This window comes from Struthio camelus, chromosome 1 (genome assembly GCF_040807025.1).
Source record: "Struthio camelus isolate bStrCam1 chromosome 1, bStrCam1.hap1, whole genome shotgun sequence".
Taxonomy (NCBI): Eukaryota; Metazoa; Chordata; class Aves; order Struthioniformes; family Struthionidae; genus Struthio; species Struthio camelus.
In genome coordinates this window covers 69,312,135-69,329,168 of record NC_090942.1, presented here as the reverse complement: position 1 = coordinate 69,329,168, position 17,034 = coordinate 69,312,135, and the positions used below count along the sequence as shown (strand labels likewise).

General features: G+C 38.8%; 1 protein-coding gene across 20 annotated transcripts in view; it reads right to left on the bottom strand.

Moving 5' to 3' along the window:
* Nucleotides 1-17,034, bottom strand: part of ERC1 (ELKS/RAB6-interacting/CAST family member 1) — a 311,410-nt gene that overhangs the window by 233,050 nt on the left and 61,326 nt on the right. For all 20 annotated transcript variants that reach the window (XR_011141700.1, XM_068947249.1, XM_068947332.1 and 17 more), the window contains one exon: nucleotides 15,052-15,468. Coding sequence is in view for 19 of the 20 variants with exons in the window: in XM_068947249.1 (XP_068803350.1) it covers nucleotides 15,052-15,468 (417 nt within the window). In the remaining variant the exon portion in view is untranslated. The remainder of the gene's footprint in view (nucleotides 1-15,051; nucleotides 15,469-17,034) is intronic.

Below are 17,034 nucleotides of genomic sequence, written 5' to 3'. Positions count from 1 at the left end.
CACCGATGAATAAGTTAAACAATACTGGACCCACTATTGAGCCCTGGGGGACACCGCTAGATACAGGCCTCCAACTAGACTCTGTGCCACTGACCACAACCCTCTGAGCCTTGCCATTAAGCCAGCTCTTAATCCACCTCTCCATCCACTCATCTAGCCTGCTCTTCCGGAGCTTGCCTACGAGGATGTGATGGGAGAGAGCATCAAAAGCCTTGCTGAAGTCACAAGTAGACAACTCCACCGCTCTCCCCTCATCTACCCAGCCAGTCATCCCATCATAGAAGGCTATCAGCTTGGTCAAGCTCGATCTCCCCTTAGCGAATCCATGCTGACTACTCCTGAGCACCTTCTTGTCCTCCACATGCTTAGAGATGGCCTCCAGGATCAGCTGTTCCATCATCTTTCCAGGGACGGAGGTGAGGCTGACAGGCCTGGAGTTCCCTGGCTCCTCCTCCTTGCCCTTTTTGAAGCCTGGGCTGACACTTGCTTTCTTCCAGTCCTCAGGTACCTCTCCTGATCTCCGTGCCCTTTCAAAGATGATCGAGAGTGGCCTAGCAATGATGTCCGCCAGCTCCCTCAGCACTCGTGGGTGCATCTCATCAGGGCCCGTGGACTTGCGGGTGTCAACTTTGCCTAAATAATCTCTAACTTGATCCTCCTTGACCAAGGGAAAGCCTTCCTTTCTCCAAACTTTCTCCCTGGTCTCCTGGGTCAGGGATTCTTGAGGACTGGCCTTGGCAGTGAAGACTGAAGCAAAGGAGACATCTGGTATCTCTGCTTTCTCTGTGTCCTCTATCACCAGGGTCCCTGCCCCATTCAGTAGCAGGCCCACATTTTCCCTAGTCTTCCTTTTGTTACTGATGCGTTTAAAGAAGTCTGATCTATTTAAAGAAGCCACTTGTTTCTCTCATACTCAAAAGACAACTTGAGACCCTCTGGTGATATGTCACTGACACTACATAGATTAGCATGGAACACTACTCTTATTTTACTTACCTGTACCTGCATTCACATCACGGGTACACTCAAATCCAAACAGTCAAAGACTTTTCTCTTGGCTCCAGATCTGCTCTATCTGCCTGTAACGTACATGCTCAAAGAAAGGGCGTGTGATTCCTCTCCGTCATTCTTCAAGTGCTAGCTGAACCATAGCAACACCACTGTCTCTCAGTGCCAGCCTTCCTCACTGTTGGTTTCTGTGACTCTTCCACTTTCACGTCTGGCTTCTGCTATAGTTACAGGCCTGTGTCTTTTTGCCTGCAGTCATACTCCCTCCATACAATGCTCTCGTCAGTAGCTGTCCCAAAAGCATGACACCTATTCAGCATTCTTCGCCTTTCATTGTAAGAGTGATCTCACCAACTGCCATCCTCGAGGTAGCTGCTGTATATTTTTCCCTGTTTCCACCTGACAACTTTCTCTAACCTGTTAATGCAAGAATTTCACCATAATTTTAAGATATTGTGGCTGTCAGTCCTTCTCATGAGCTGTGGGTGTAATGATTTTCTACCTTACCACCACCACAGTGGTGTTAAGGCACTTCTCTTGGCATTGGAGCAGAAAAACTTTCCTTCCAAGGCAAATCTTCATTCAGGTTACCATCTTAATTTAATGCCTGTACCAACAACATCCTTTACTTCACTGTATGTTCTTACACTACTTCATGTTAATTTACAGTGTTTTTATCTGTTTGCCTTCCTAATAGAGTGCAGTTCACTGTGCTTATACTTGACTCCCTGGATTCTCACAAGCAGCCACATGGAAGGCACCAGAATCACACTGGTCACTGACCACAGGACCAAGCTCCTCACCACCGCATTCCCGGGTGTCAAGGTGAGCCATTTATTTGTTAGGACACCAGAAAACTGCCAGTGCCAGTGCAATCACACTCTGAACCCAGTCTCTGTCCGTTTTTGTCATTTATTCACAGGACGACTCTGGTATTTTTACACACCTTGGCGGTGCGTAAAATTGCCAGGCACCAAGAGGGCAGGACACACAGTGTCCTTCTGGTGACTGCACGGGGGCCATGCGGATTCAGGCAGCATCTGAGCCCACCTTCTGCTCCACACCCTTCCTATCTGCTGCCCTCCTACCAGACTATCCAGCAACCAGTGCCTGGCTATGAGAGCATCTAGTGCGAGTATATCTATACATACATACACATATATAAATATATATATATACACTATATATAAACAACACATCTCAAAGAAGGTTACATAACTCTTTGGAGAGGTAACTGGTAAAAACTGTCCAGATTCGAAGACACCCCATTCTCATGTTTTAAGATACTCCAAAATTAATGTCCATTAAAAAAAAAAAAAGTTTTATGGGGGGCAGAAAAACAGGGTTTGCATCCTTTCAAGAGCAGCATTAAAAAGGAGTCGCTTTTGCTGTGGTTTCCTAACTTTCCTAACTTCAACACACATCTATGGGGAAAAAGGGAATAATTTTGAAGATAAGAAGATTCTTCACCTTTTTGAGCTTAAAGGAAGACCTAAGACTGAAAAGCATCCTATTTTGAATCTTGTGAACTTTCACTAAACACAGGAAGTTGGTGTCCCCAGCTGTTCCTGCACACCACTTGTACAACCATCCAAGGACTGCTTTTGTAGGAAAAAATAAAACAGCTTGACAACAGAATAGAAATTAAAACAAACTTCAGTGAACTTTTAGAAACTAAGAAAACAAATGACAAAAAGGTCAACAAAAAAGAACATGCCAAAAGTCTATTTCAAATAATGTATTATTTTTATTTTAGTAATGTAAGCACGTTCTAGCTAATTTCCAATTGTCTGAAGACACAGTCTCTGACCTGAGAACATGAAATCAATTACTACCATGGAAATGCAATAGGTGAAATATACAGTATAAAATAGCATGTCACTAAGGGATGCTGACCCAACAGTCTCTGCTTTTTAGATTGCACAGCGTTTTCTCAAATAGAAAACTCTTCTAAGCTTTTTCTTTAGACATGCCTGCATCTCTGCTGTCTGAAGTGATGCTTTGCACTTCAGCACAAGAAATGCCCTACTTCTATCGTCACAAGTAATTCTGCTGTGATTTAGATGAGTTATAACCTGCTGAAAAACAACACCTCCCACCTCTGGGCTGTGCAGCAAGGACTTAATTTTGGCAGCGTGCCCAGAACTCTAAAGAGTCTGAAAACAGGGCCACAGTTGCGATGAACCTCTCTAGAACCAAGGTTTAAGTGTGGCTGCTGAAGGAACCTGTTGCCCAGACATGCTGCTTAATTGTAAATATAGGTCATGCACTCCTCTTTCACTGGCAGAATGGAGAGATATTAATACAATACATCTTTGAGGTACTCAGAGTCTGTTGTGGACCAGCACCACAAAGATGACTGAAAAGGAACACTTTCATATTCAAAACAGGGCTCTGCACAATAAAGCACAGGGCCACACACAGAAATTAGGATCAGAAAAATATAAAACTAATCCTTCATTCCTTGTGAGCTTATCATTTCTGATAAAATAATAAAGCATTCTTCCTTTGTTCGATTTTCATGTAAAAAGAACTTGTAACATGTAACTGATGCTATCACATAATACATTTGTAAACTTCTGCGTTTTCTAACTTTTTACTACAGCTTAAATCATTTCAACAAGGGCTGGGTCCTTTTATAAACGACACACCAAAATACAACGTACCTAACATTGTTCTGTGAATCCTTTATTTTAGAAAGGGAATAACATGGAAATCAAAACAAAAAATAATCAACTTATTCCTAAACGATCGGCAGAATATATGCCTTTCAGCATTAATTATGATTACTATTAAAAAGATGCACCTTATTTATTTTTGAATTTAGCTAGCAGGAACTTAGCTAGCCATTGGATTTTGTCACAGCATTGCCTGGAAGATGGAAGAATGCTCTATTATCAGGTTTCCTGTCAAAGTAATATTTTTATTACCACATTATTACAAGATAGTTACTTTCTACAATTCTCTGATATGAAAAAGAAAATCTTGAGTTAGAGGGACACCTTATTACTGTTTGGCAGTAATGCTACCATTGCTGGAACCTTGACTTTACTTTTTGGGTCTAAATTTTGAGAACGATTTTGCTATATAGAAGAGAGTTAACGAATGAAACCAGGGAAGAGAATTGTCTTTAGAAAAATAAAACAGAATTATGGTGCATCTTAATTACAATTTTCACAAGCAACAAAAATTCTTAATGAGCTGTTCCATCCATCAAAATAAAATATATTTAAAATTTAATAACTGGAAATCAAAGGCTAGAAAGAGTCAGAAGTTTTAAACATTGTGGCTACCTTATTCAGGACTGGGGTTGGTACTTTATCACTGCCAATTTTTAATGCACAATAGCTATTTTCCTTTTAAAAAATTTCTACCTCAAACAAGGTGTAAACTAAAGAAGGTATGCATCATATTACATTATGTCTGCCAAGCTGGTCTATAAGGTAGCACTGTTTACCCTGTAAGAACAATAGTATAATTTTCTATTCAGCATAATTACATAGAAGAGCTGACCAAATGTATTAAGAACATTAAACAGGCAACACATACCTGTGATAAAGTGATTTTAATGCATCATGAAACATCCAAAGAATGACACATTCTAATCTTATTTTTTTTTCTGACCAATAAATGCCAAAATAATTGAAAACTAGAGACTACAGTTTAGAACAGGAGTCTTCAATACTGAGCAGTAGCAGCATGACGACTAAAAAACATTGCACATTATACACATGTGCACAATAATAAAATAGGAACTTTAATCAGAACCTTTCTTCCTTAATAACCTGAGCATATCATTCATTGTTACTCTCTCAGCAGTCTTCCTGCCTCTGATTTTGCACGGGTTTGGAAGAAAGTGAAGGCCTAAAGCAACAACATTTTTACAGGAGCAGGCTGTATGCTTAAAATACTTAAACTGAAGCTTAAACCACAGTAGCACCACAAGGTAAGCACTTTCCAAAAGCAAAAAAGACGTTCCTGCCATTTTCTGCTGGTCCTACACAATCAAATATATGTATCACATGAAGAATGAAGGAGAAAAATATTCAAAATAGGTATGTTTTTTTCATATATGAATTTCTTTTTAAGAAAACTGACAAAAACTATGGCGTGCAATGAAAAACTCAGACTGCTGTAATTTTTTTTTTAATCTTAACTGGCCTCCTCATGTCTTTATATGATCAAATATGATGTTCCTTGCAGGATATTTTCATCATTCACTGAACTGGATAGCTATCTAATATTGATTTATACCTTCCAACATGTAGTCCAGGCCGTACTCGGTGAATGTAATATCTTTTTATATTTAAAGTTTAGTTTCCCAGCTGGCTTTTCTGTCAACCTTCCAGGCCTAAATCTGTGAAGGAATTTAGCAATCTAATTCCTATTAACTATAATGAAGTGCAAACGTTAAAAACAAAAGGAACAGTTCATGAACATACATCAGTTCACTATTAGCATAACATACTACTGTTAATTTTAAGTCATTTCATGTTACAGATAGATCTATAATTATGTATAATGGCAAATCATACCCGATGGACCTGATTTCCTTCTACAATGAGATGACAGGCTATGTGGGTAAGGGTAGAGTAGTGGATGTTATACATTTTGACTTCATTAAGGCCTTTGACATGGTCTCCCGTGGTATCGTTATAGCCAAACTGGTGAAATACAAACTGTACAAGCAGATAATATGCTGGGTGGAAAATGAGCTGGACTGTTAGGTTCACAGCGTGCTGATCAGCAGCAGTACAAAGTCCAGCTGGTAGCCACTTACGACAGAAGCCACACAGATGCTGATTCTGGGCGTGACACTTTTGAGTGCCTTTATTAATAGTCCAGATGATGGGATAGACAGCACTCTCAGCAAGTTTGGATATTATATGAAATTTGGAAAAGGTAAGGATTGGCAGTCAGCAGTGGGCCCTTACTGTAAAAAAGCCATCTGCATCCTAGGCTGTATTAGCGAGACTGTAGCCACCAGGACAAGAAAGCAATTATTGCCTTCTACATAGCTCTTGTGAGATCCCGTCTGGAGTACTGTGTCCAGTTTTGGGCTCTCCAGTACAAGGAAGATATTGACAAGCTGCAGGACATCCAGCAGATAGTCACCGAGACGGTCAGGGGGCTGGACAACACGAAGTAAGAGAGGATGAAAGAACTGGGTTTGTTCTGCCATAAGAAAGGAAGGTCTGGGGGGAAGCTTGTTGATGTTTAGAAGTACCTAATGGGAGAATGTTAAGAAAACGGAGACACGTTTTTCTCAGAGATGCACAATGGAAGGACAAGAGGCAACAGGCAAAAGCTGACATGCAGTAAATTCTGACTCAGTGTCAGGGAAAAAAAAAAAAAGGTCAAACACTGAAACAGGTGCCCATCGTTCTGATTTGAGCAGGAGGCTGGATGAAATGACCCCGGTAGCCTTTCAACCTACATGATTCTATAATTCTATAAAATACAAATATCTCTACTAAGCAACTGAGAGCAGGTGGTGTCTGGAAAGTGTTACAGATGATTAGATTCAGGGTTTGACTAGTATTTTTCAGAAAGTGCTCAAAACCAGTATTTTTAACTTATATCTTAGCAAAATATAAAACTGAGCTTTAAAAAAAGAATCTCGTATAATTTATCTCATTATTATTAAAGCTTTGTGACTAAAGATAGGGTTATACAAGTTTGGAACTAATACTCAGCATAGTTCCTTCAGAAATCATTTCTATATTTTCCACTTGCCTCACTTCCTGCATTTGTGAACACAATCAACATAATTCCCTGAAAAATAAATTATTATATTAATAAAGAGCATAACTTTGAAAGACTTGCTGAAAATTACACGCAAATCAATACAGAGGGTGCCAACTGCTTTGAAGTTCAGTTACCCCTTAACTAAGGAAATTCATCTCAGTATATTTTGCAATTCTACAAACACATTCAGTCACGGATTTCAAAATCCAGCCAGGAACCCAGACATTGGGACACACAGAAGTTCATTACAAAGGCCTCATCTAAAGTGAAAATTAAAACACAGCTTCCAGTTCATCTCGGTGTTCATCCAGTTCATCTTCTCAGCAAGAAACAACAAAAATCCCCCAAAACATCAGTGTTAGATTAAAGGCAGAAGATAAAGACAAGTGAGACCAATTCAACCCATACTATCAGCTTTAAGTAACTGGAAATTGTGTTGAAGTCTGACTACAAAAGTGTGAACTTAAGCTAAGAAAAAATTAATTAAAATCTTACACATTTAGAACATTGTTTATATACATGCTATTAGTTCTTCATTCTTCCCTGCTTCCCCTTTAACACCTTCAGAAGCAAAAGCATATATTTTCTACTTGTTTCTTAAGTTAGCTTCTACATTGTTAATGGTATTTTCAAATTCTACTTTTATACTTTTTTCTACTGCACAGTTTCACACCTAAAAATATTCATCTGTACCAAAGAAAAGCATAGGATAACATCGACATCTCCAGCGTATACCTCAAGCTGCAATTTGTAAATAAAAAAAGTCGTGTTATATATTGACAAACAAAATCTTGCAATGTTATAAAATGTCTAAAGACATTAAAGCTGAAATATTTAAAAAATATAATCCTTAGCCAGGTTTCTGCACTGCTAAATTGCTTCAGATGCTTTTAAAAATCCCACCTGTAAGGTGATAAAATGGACTAGCTTGAAATTTTAAGTAGCTCCTTTACATTGAATAATTTTTGTTTAAAATAAGTATTTACTAAACCATAATAAATAAAAGTTTAATATCTCTTCATAATTTTATCCTCCTATGCAGAAAACACTCTTAATTATATGAATAAACCCACTGCAATCTTGTGAACTTTTTCACATTGATGGGATCATAAATGTAAGACAGAAAAAAAGCCTCATGGATGTCTGTAGTTCTGCTTTGTTTCGTTCACTGAATTAGTAGATTAGAGAAATACAAGTTAGAGTTAATAATGCTAAGGTGATTCTCAGCATACTTTATTAAACTATTACATAAACTCCAACAAAATCAGAAATTTGATATACAAGAATCAGAAGCTGTTTCTGAATTCTTTATAGTCTAGATAGATAACATAGATCTCATGTCTTTCACCCCAATTTTTCAGCTTCCTAAGAACCACCATCATACTATCAACTTTTGAAGTGAGGAAGTATGAAAACAAAAATTATGTATACATTTAAACATTTCTGACTGTCATTCTTTCAATAAAAGTTCACACAAGCCATTCCAAACTACAATTAAATAATCTTGATATAAGCCACTTCTCCCTGCTATCCTCTTCCAAAGATCAAAAGAATAAAGCTGTAGCAGAATGAAGCAGGAAGTTTATTTTTTAACTTATCAGAAAACCATCCCCCGTTACGATGCTAGTAAGAGTTCCAATTACTGTTTCCTATGTTCTCCAGGAAGCCAAGATTTCTTGCTAAAAGCATATCTTATTTATGTTGCAAAATCTTGGAATCAGAAGAAAGTGTTCTTTCAGGTAACTCTAATTGCTCCAATTAAAATTTCTAAATCTTTCTCTGAGCTTGGAGCAGAAAAGGGTAAGAATTTTAACACATGCATGGAAACAGAACTTCTTTGCAAAGCTTGTCACAGTTGATTAAAATCTGCTCCCATAAGGCAAACAGCCTTTCTCTTCTGGGCGATTTATAATGGTCACATCACTGTTTAGCAGCACTCTGATGGTGTGTCTATGCCGCACATCTTAGCTGTCTCACCCAGCGCTGTGCTGCTGCTGTTACAGTGTCATGGTATCAAGTTAGTTAATTTAAAGCTAGGTCAAGCCTATCTCTACTATAGCCTAATGAGTCCGCTGCCTATTTTGACAGAAACATATCTGAAGCGGAGACATAACAACGAGTGCTTATGGAATGTTGGCCTTTCCTCCTATAATAAAGTAAGGGCTTATTGTTCTATAATAAGACCGTACTATTTATTGTTAACACACTTCAAAAATAGGACTTTGTGGGGTTATTTCAACAAATACTGGAGGTGAAAAGCATTAATTGCTTTTACTGCCATAACCTCTTTTCTGAAGCTCAGCTTCAATGAATGATCCATTTCAGTGACTGCTTGACATACAAAAACCACCCTTCATTCTTGAAGCACTACAGTCCTTATTCCTTAGTTCACAGTTTTGCACTTGTTTGTATTAAAATGCATACTGTCTGACTGGGCCCAATTAGTAAAAAAAAATTGAAAATATCATTCAACTAAAACTGTAATTTACCACTGAACACCAGTTTTCATGACACAAAATGCAAAGCTACTGTTGACAAATCTTTCCTTGTCCCCCACCACTGTATCGTATCATACAACCCTTGAATCTAGAACTGACTCCTGAAGTTACCTTCTAGAAATATACCCCTCCTTCTGTTTCCAAATTTAAAGGCTGTGGCAAGCCATCCGTTTCATACCTGGATTCACAGTTCAGACCTCTCTCCTACGTTTACCTGTCTGATTTGGGTCTATCACATCAAGTGGCTGTTTTGCTCTTTATGATGAAAGATGCTGCCTTTCTCACTACTGCACTAACTTCTTAATGACAACCTCACCTCACTTTCAATACCTCCTTAGCCTGAAAGTTCAAACCCACCACTCATTTCCCAGGAGAATGCCTTAGCTACAGGATCAAAGTTTAATGTAAAAGGAGAGTTTCTTTTTGACTCTTTTGCTGAAGGTATTAATAATAGCCATGCACAATGTGTCACAAGTCACCTACAGGAATTGCATATCCTTCATTATGAATACATAGTAAAGCTCTTCAGAAGGAAGAAGAACTAGCACTGTGAGTGACTTTTGTTGCATCTTTTTAGCAAAAAGCTAAGGGTCAGGGCCATGTATATTACCAGGTCTTTGAATAATGTTACATGAGCCATCATGAGGTTACTGGCTTCACTGGAGTATCAGGCTGACACTAATAAGCACACTGCCCAACTAGAAGAGAAGGCCACATTTGGGAACTTCCCCTCATACATCCTCCTTACTTCTCAGGATCTGAGACATTATCAAAGGGTATCCCCTATCTGAGCAGAAGAAATGCAGTGGTATGTCAGTATATTTTGGATAACACGTGTATTGCACTGCTGTGAACAAAGGTGCATTTGGCTTGTAATGTATGAGAAAGGCTAATGAGAAGAAATTTGATTAGTAATTATCCACAGGCAATCAGATCATCATCTAACGACTGTTGTAAAGTCTCTGCTGATGTCCTTTCTGGAGAAGCAGGAGAATGGGAAAACACTGGCAAGTTTAATATATCTGACAATAACATACACTGAGTAGCTTTTTTTTTTTTGTTCCCCCTGGGCAGAACCAGCAGAAATAGTTTTGTTTTTATCCTTTCCTTTAGACAGATGGGAAATTTCATCTCTATTCTCTTCCCCAAAAACTCTCAGAGACCTACCTCTTTACTGATTGTAATACTAGAAGCATATGGATGATCTTAGTTCTTTCTTCACATAAGTATTACTAAAGATAGATAGATAATGAAGAGTTCAAAGAAGAAAGGTTTATCCAAGTTGGTGTAGTGAAGTTGCACTGTCCTTGTGAAATACAGTTTGACCACAGTACTCCAAGTCTCTAGAACAGCAGATGTGGATGCAATCATGTAATATTCTTTCATGAGTTACACTGTCACTTGGTCTATCTACTGCTCTGTGTAGCAGAGGAAAACATACTTCTACTCAGTGCATTTAGCCTTTTTAGGGGGAGGTGGGATGTCAAAAATGATACAGAAAATTTATTTTTTAGATATATGCGCTGTCACTGCTATCACTGATCATTCCATAACAGGCAAGTTTTGAACAATGAGGTTGCAGTTAATATAACTTGTCAGCTATTCTGGAAGCTGTAGGTCCAGCTGCTGGATTTAATCAAGTATTTCTCACTGGTTTGGTAATAATCTTATTTCTGAAAGGTAAGCCTAGAATACTAACCAGTAATATAGAATAATATTGTCTAAAATCTCAGAAGGGATATTAAAAAAACCAGCTGTCTTTTTTATAAGCTCATGAAGCTGGAGCTTATTTTCTAGGATAGAAGAAGGTGATGCAGTCACACTATCGCCTGCTCAAGTCAGAGCATCCAGATGCATGTGTCTGTTCACACGTTCAATAAGACATTTAGTTTTTTATCATCTTGCACTAACGAAAGACTGTCCTCTGCAACTGTGAGTTGCCAAATATGTCCTGCACTATACTGGTTACACAGTCTTTCCCATAGATTTGTAAGGAAAGTTTGCTTGAGCCATCTGGAATTCAGGACAACATTTGGGAAAAGTCCAACAGAATCAGATTGCTTATGGAGATACCTGCCACTATCCACAGGAGAATCTGTTTCATAACCTGGATAAGGGAGGCTGAGATAGTGCTCTGGGAGATGGTTAAAGGTGATGGATATCTTCTATACAAAGGACAATTGAGTAGCCTAGGACTTTTCAGCCTGGAAAAGAAAGAACTTGGAAGGGATATGACATAAGTCTAAAACTGTGAGTGGCACAGAGAGTGTCAAGTAGTGATCACCTGTTCACTGTCTTCTAGTGCAAGAAAAAGAGGCCATCAATGAAGCTAGTGGGAGACAGGTTCAAAACCAAAAAAGATGAGGCTGGTTCTTCCTGCAACAAGTAGTAGGTGTGCAGAACCAACTACCAAACGATGTTTGGCTGATGTTTGGGCTCAAGGAGACGTTGACCTAGTACTTGCATGATAGATCCACGGAGGATACCAAACTGACAAATCACAAAAAGTTCAGGAAATCCCCGACCTGTTAATAGTTTGGAAGATGGGAGAGCATTATGGAGAAGTATCGTGTTTGCCCTGTTCTTATTCTTTTTTGCATGTCTGCACACGGCCACTGTTTGAAACAGATTACTGGACTAAACAGATCCTTGGCCTGAACCTGTAACAGTTATTCTTCTGTTATTTTCTTACAGAACCACTAGTCTGAGAACCCTCTCAAAAATTTCCTGTCCTTAGCAGAAGAGAGTATCAATTCCAGAGAAAGATAAGAATCTAATGTTTGATCTAGTGAAAAAAATTCACCAGAACCACTTTTTAAATCTCTCAAACAAAAAGGCAAAACAGAGAAGCTGTGTTTTCACACAAAATCAGTAAAAGTCCAAAGGTAAGCTAATGTTTTCCTAGAGGGCTTTGTGTAACATAGTAAACTGGCTTAGCGTTTGCATTTTTTCATTCTATTCGGAATCTTAAAGAGTGGACGGAGAAGACGTTTTCCTTGTATCTTCCTGACATGTATGGTGTAAGCTTCCACGCAAAACTCATCTTCATCAGAATAAGGGAACTGAACTAGTACAATCACAGTAACAGCAGGAGCTGCAGAAATCAATGGATTCACACTTAATTTTCAAGGGCAAACTGCCAGTCCCTGCACCTGCACAGCATGAGAAACTGTCTGACGGCCTTGACTCTCAGCATCACCCTTTGAATCACACGTATGCTTCAAACTTGAAAAACGGAGGGATACTTCTGTGCTTCATGATGCAAATCTTTAGTATTATTCTCTGCAAGTATTTTTACCAAAAGTCTAACATGCTTTTCAGTCAGAGGTAGCGCTAGTTGATTCTGACATTTCAGAACTTCGGCTAACATGGTCAAAACTGCTACTGAAGGTTTGCTCAGCTTTTCTGATGTGTTAGAACATGAAGTATAAGCGCTGACCTCCCAGCAAGTGCAGATCCCTTTAAGATGCCAACACTTACTTTAATAGCATTCGGAGAACAGTCTGGCATTCCTTTCCAGATACTGGGGATGCTAGAAAAAGAAAGTAAATGGCTTTCTTCAAGACATCTCTAAAACTGCATAGTTAGTATTTGTGGTAGCAGAGGGCTAAAATAACCTAAAAATGTGGAACTACAGATAAATACATAATAGAAAATAAGCTGAGAAGTGTTATGCAGATACACCTAAAAGGATCTGCGCTGAGCAAACTTTAAGAATGGGACAGCGATAGCAACTCCGAACCATCTCCTGCAGAGCAACTTGATGTCCAAGCTCTCTTCAAATTTACTAGCTTGAGCTAAGGAACTTTACTTTGCTTAAACTTTATTAGTTTACTAACTTTACATTTGGTTCACATGCAGTCAGTTACAGTTCAGCAATGTCCCTTGATTTTCTCCTGCCTCATGGAACCCAGCACACAACACAGTAAGATGCAGAAAAACCTGAGTAGCTCAATTTATAGTGAGCTCAAGTACAGTACGTTGGTGCCAATAACCCCTTCTAGATGTGACTCAATTCCATATGGAGATAGTCTGGCATCTCCGCACATGGCACCATGTTCCCAAGCTAACAGGGTGCTCAGCTTCAAGGCTGGATTCCACACTACATCTATGGTTTGAGCTACAAATTACAGCATGCCCTGCTTATCCTTCTCAATGCATTAGAACTGGCCTGGCAACAAGCAGCAATAGGTTTTAAAATACAGTAGATGAACTGCATTTGTGCTTTCAAAATCAGTAAGTGATCTCTACATTCTCCAGGAAATCTTTCACTATAAACACTATGACTTAAATGATTGATGAAATCCAGATGTGTGTGAATGAAAAAGAATTCTTATCTCTCAACATTTACGCATCAGTAGCATCAGCAAAGGAAACCCCATTCCTAAAAAATTACACCTCTCCTGCCAGCTTTTCATTTATGTTGCTGGACTTAAAGCAGAAACAAATGGAAGCCATTTGGGGCTTTTCCCGAAATAGATACAAGAATTGGAACAGAATTATCAGCGGTTGCTAAATAAAGGAAAAACTGTGGTGTAGGAACTCTGGAAATGCGTTATCTTCACTCCAGACACTCAAAAGATTACTGCTCTAAAAAAATACATCTGGCCTAAATCTGGCTCAGAAACGCAATGGACTCTAGCTTTCTTATATAAATGCCTGCAAGAGCACAAATATAATGGGTCAGGTCACGGAAAACATAAATAAGAGGTATTAAGAGGTATTTACTTGCTGCAGACAGTTATCTCAAAAATTTCTGTGCTTGATCTTAGTCCCCTGCCTTCTTAGAGAGGGAGTTTACGTCTTGTATATTTGTCAGGTGTTCAAAAAAAAAAGAGTTGAACCAAAAAATAGGCATGCAATGCAAAAAACACACATGTACTTGTATATATCACTATCATTCATGCATTCAACCTACAGATGTATATAAAATAGTCTTTACGGAAAATCTTATCATTAGCAAATGCATGCATATACATATAGACCTGTTTACACACCCAACAGACATCGAAATACTAGCCTTTTAGAAACTAATATTAGAATGCTTCAGAAGGCTGGTGGACTATAAGAGGAAAACGCATTTAACACAGACAAGAAATTCAAGGACACTGGCTACGCAGCAACTAATTTGTCTTCATTTATTTTTCTAAGATACTCAGGTACTATCTGTAGGACATTTGTAGCCTACATTATCTTATAATTAGTTGTGGATGATAAATACGGAAGAACGCTTGCCATCTTACACCTTTAACACGCAATACAGATAAAATGGCAGTTTTTCTTTTCTTTTTGCAGAGGGAAGGGGAAAGAATTACTATGTTTGCGGCAGTGTCCCTTTAAGTAATCTTTTTTTTGGCTGTGCATCCAGGGCAGCCAATAGTTTTATCAAATACCCTTCACAGCAAGACGACTGTTTCCATGGAAACTGCAGAGCAATCATCCATTACTCCTGCAAAGATTTCTCTAAGCTCTCTCCTAAATACAGGTAGCTACTTTCTCTCAAATTAAAATAGAACAGAAGAATGAATTTTACAGTCCATGTGATAACTGACTTCCAGAGCTTCACATGGGCGCTAAGAGAAAAACGGGACCTGAAAAACCCCAAAAATCTCACACAAGGAAACCATAAGGAAGTCTTAAGCCAGGGACAAACTCTGCAAGTCTGCAATTTAAAATACAGCTTATAGAGAGGACGGGAAATTCTTTCCTTACAGTTGAGCAATGGAGAGGACCAGAGAAGACAAGAGGGAGAACTAGAGATTAAGACTGGAGATGAAGCCAGAACTTGATCACTTACCTCTCTCAGCATGTTGTTTTCCTTTTCCTTCTGTTCCAGAAGGCTCTCTAAGTGGTGGACATGCATCTCTGCCTCAGCCAACCGTCTTGTCCTCTCGTGATCTTCTTCAGAGGCTTTCGCCGACAGACCTTTACTCTGCAGCATCTCCAGCAGCTTTTTGATGGATTCATCACGTGCGTTTAAGGTCTGTTTCTGTGTCTCAATACGCAATTCCATCTCTTCTAAGGTTTTACGTAGCAGAAAAAGTTCCTTGGCCTGGCGTTCATGCTCTGCATGAAGCCTTTGGAAGTTTTCTTCTGTGAGCTCTGCCACAAAGGGCTCGCTGGTTCTAGTGCTGCTATCTTGCTGGAACAGCTGGTTCAGGTCCCGCTGGATCCGAAGCTCATCTTGGAGAGCCTGGATAGTCATTTGCATGTGCTAAAAGAATAAACAAATAAAATTAGATGATTCCCTGCACTGGATAAAAAGGGCCACTTCAGCCCTCCTGGACTACCAACAAAAAGAAACCCACAACATGAGCTAACGTTCTTTTCTGAAAGCACAAAATTTCTTCATGGTCTTTTTAGAGGAGGAACTGGGTTATTCAATAAAAAATTTCAAGTCTCTCCTTTTGCGCTTGGCAGTGTTCGTTTAACGTTAGAAAGCTCTTACTCAAGTTACTCTCCCACTTCCATCAGCCTGAGTGAGTCACTATTTAAAATAGCAAAATGTTGGTAGGCAAAATTTGAGTGCTTCAAATATAATAGTATATCCTGTAAAAGAATGCTCTATGAGAAGTCCTAGACTAGAACTACTACCTTGATAAAGCAGAGGGACCCATGACTATTAGAATTTATGTATAATCTAATAAAATGGAATCAGTCACGATTCCATTGAGGGCTCCAAGGGTCTTCAGTACTAACATTACTCACAGTACAGATCTCCCAGTTGATCTACAGAAGAGATTTTAGTATGTTAAGAAATACAACTATAGAAAACTGGATATACACTGACTGGAGAGATTGGTCACATCATACAGCATGACGAACTTAGTGAAAAACAGAGACTACTGCCCTACAAAGAGGAACATGCAGTCAATCAAACAATCACCAGAAATCTGTGCTTGTAGAAGACAATAAATCCTGTCTAAATGACTGTGAGTATAGCAGAATAATACAGGAGAAGGATAGTTTTTCTGGGAAAAAAGGTCCTCACTTTATGTTTGGATAAACATTATTTTCTTCTCTGTAAGACAGAAGGAGGAAGACAGTAAGATATAAGTACTATGAACAAAGATCTGACTACCAGGGATGAGATATCCACTAAGCTACGTGCCTCTACACCCTTTGCGGTCAGCTCCTGCCACCAAAAGAAAGATTTCAGCTCTCTTGCCCTTCCTTAGGTGGCCAGCGTTGTCAGCTGGCTCAGCTGTCAGCTTCACCTGGCTGAAAACCAGGTGAAAACAAAGAAAAAGTATTTGTGGTCAGATCAGATCTCTGACCCAGCTGATTGGGTGACTTCACCAACACTAATACTGGCACAAAGAAGGGCTTAGAATATGCAGCTAAGGGGCTGGTGGAGAAAGGAGGGGAACCATCCTTTTTGGTATCAACATAAACTGAGATCGGCTTAAAGGGACAGCTTCATGATTGATTCACAGTGTTCTAATTCTTTCTCTTCTATTTTAATAACAAAATATTTGTCAATTACTGATTCTGTTAATCTAAAATAATAATTTAGATTATAGAACTATGTGATAACTTAGCACAAGTGTGTTAGATGATGGGATAATTACTTTCTTCTTAAAGGTACATTGCATTCATATGGTGGTGGGTGCTCACAGATTTATTTTTTAAGTTGGCATTAACAATACAAGAAAAGAAGGATCTCAAGGGAATTCATCCGAACCTGGAAAAAGTTTTTAGTCATTACTCTTTTTTTGGAAAAAAAAATCATTTCCATTTATTGTCATTTTTCCACACTACAGTCAAGGTAAGAACATCA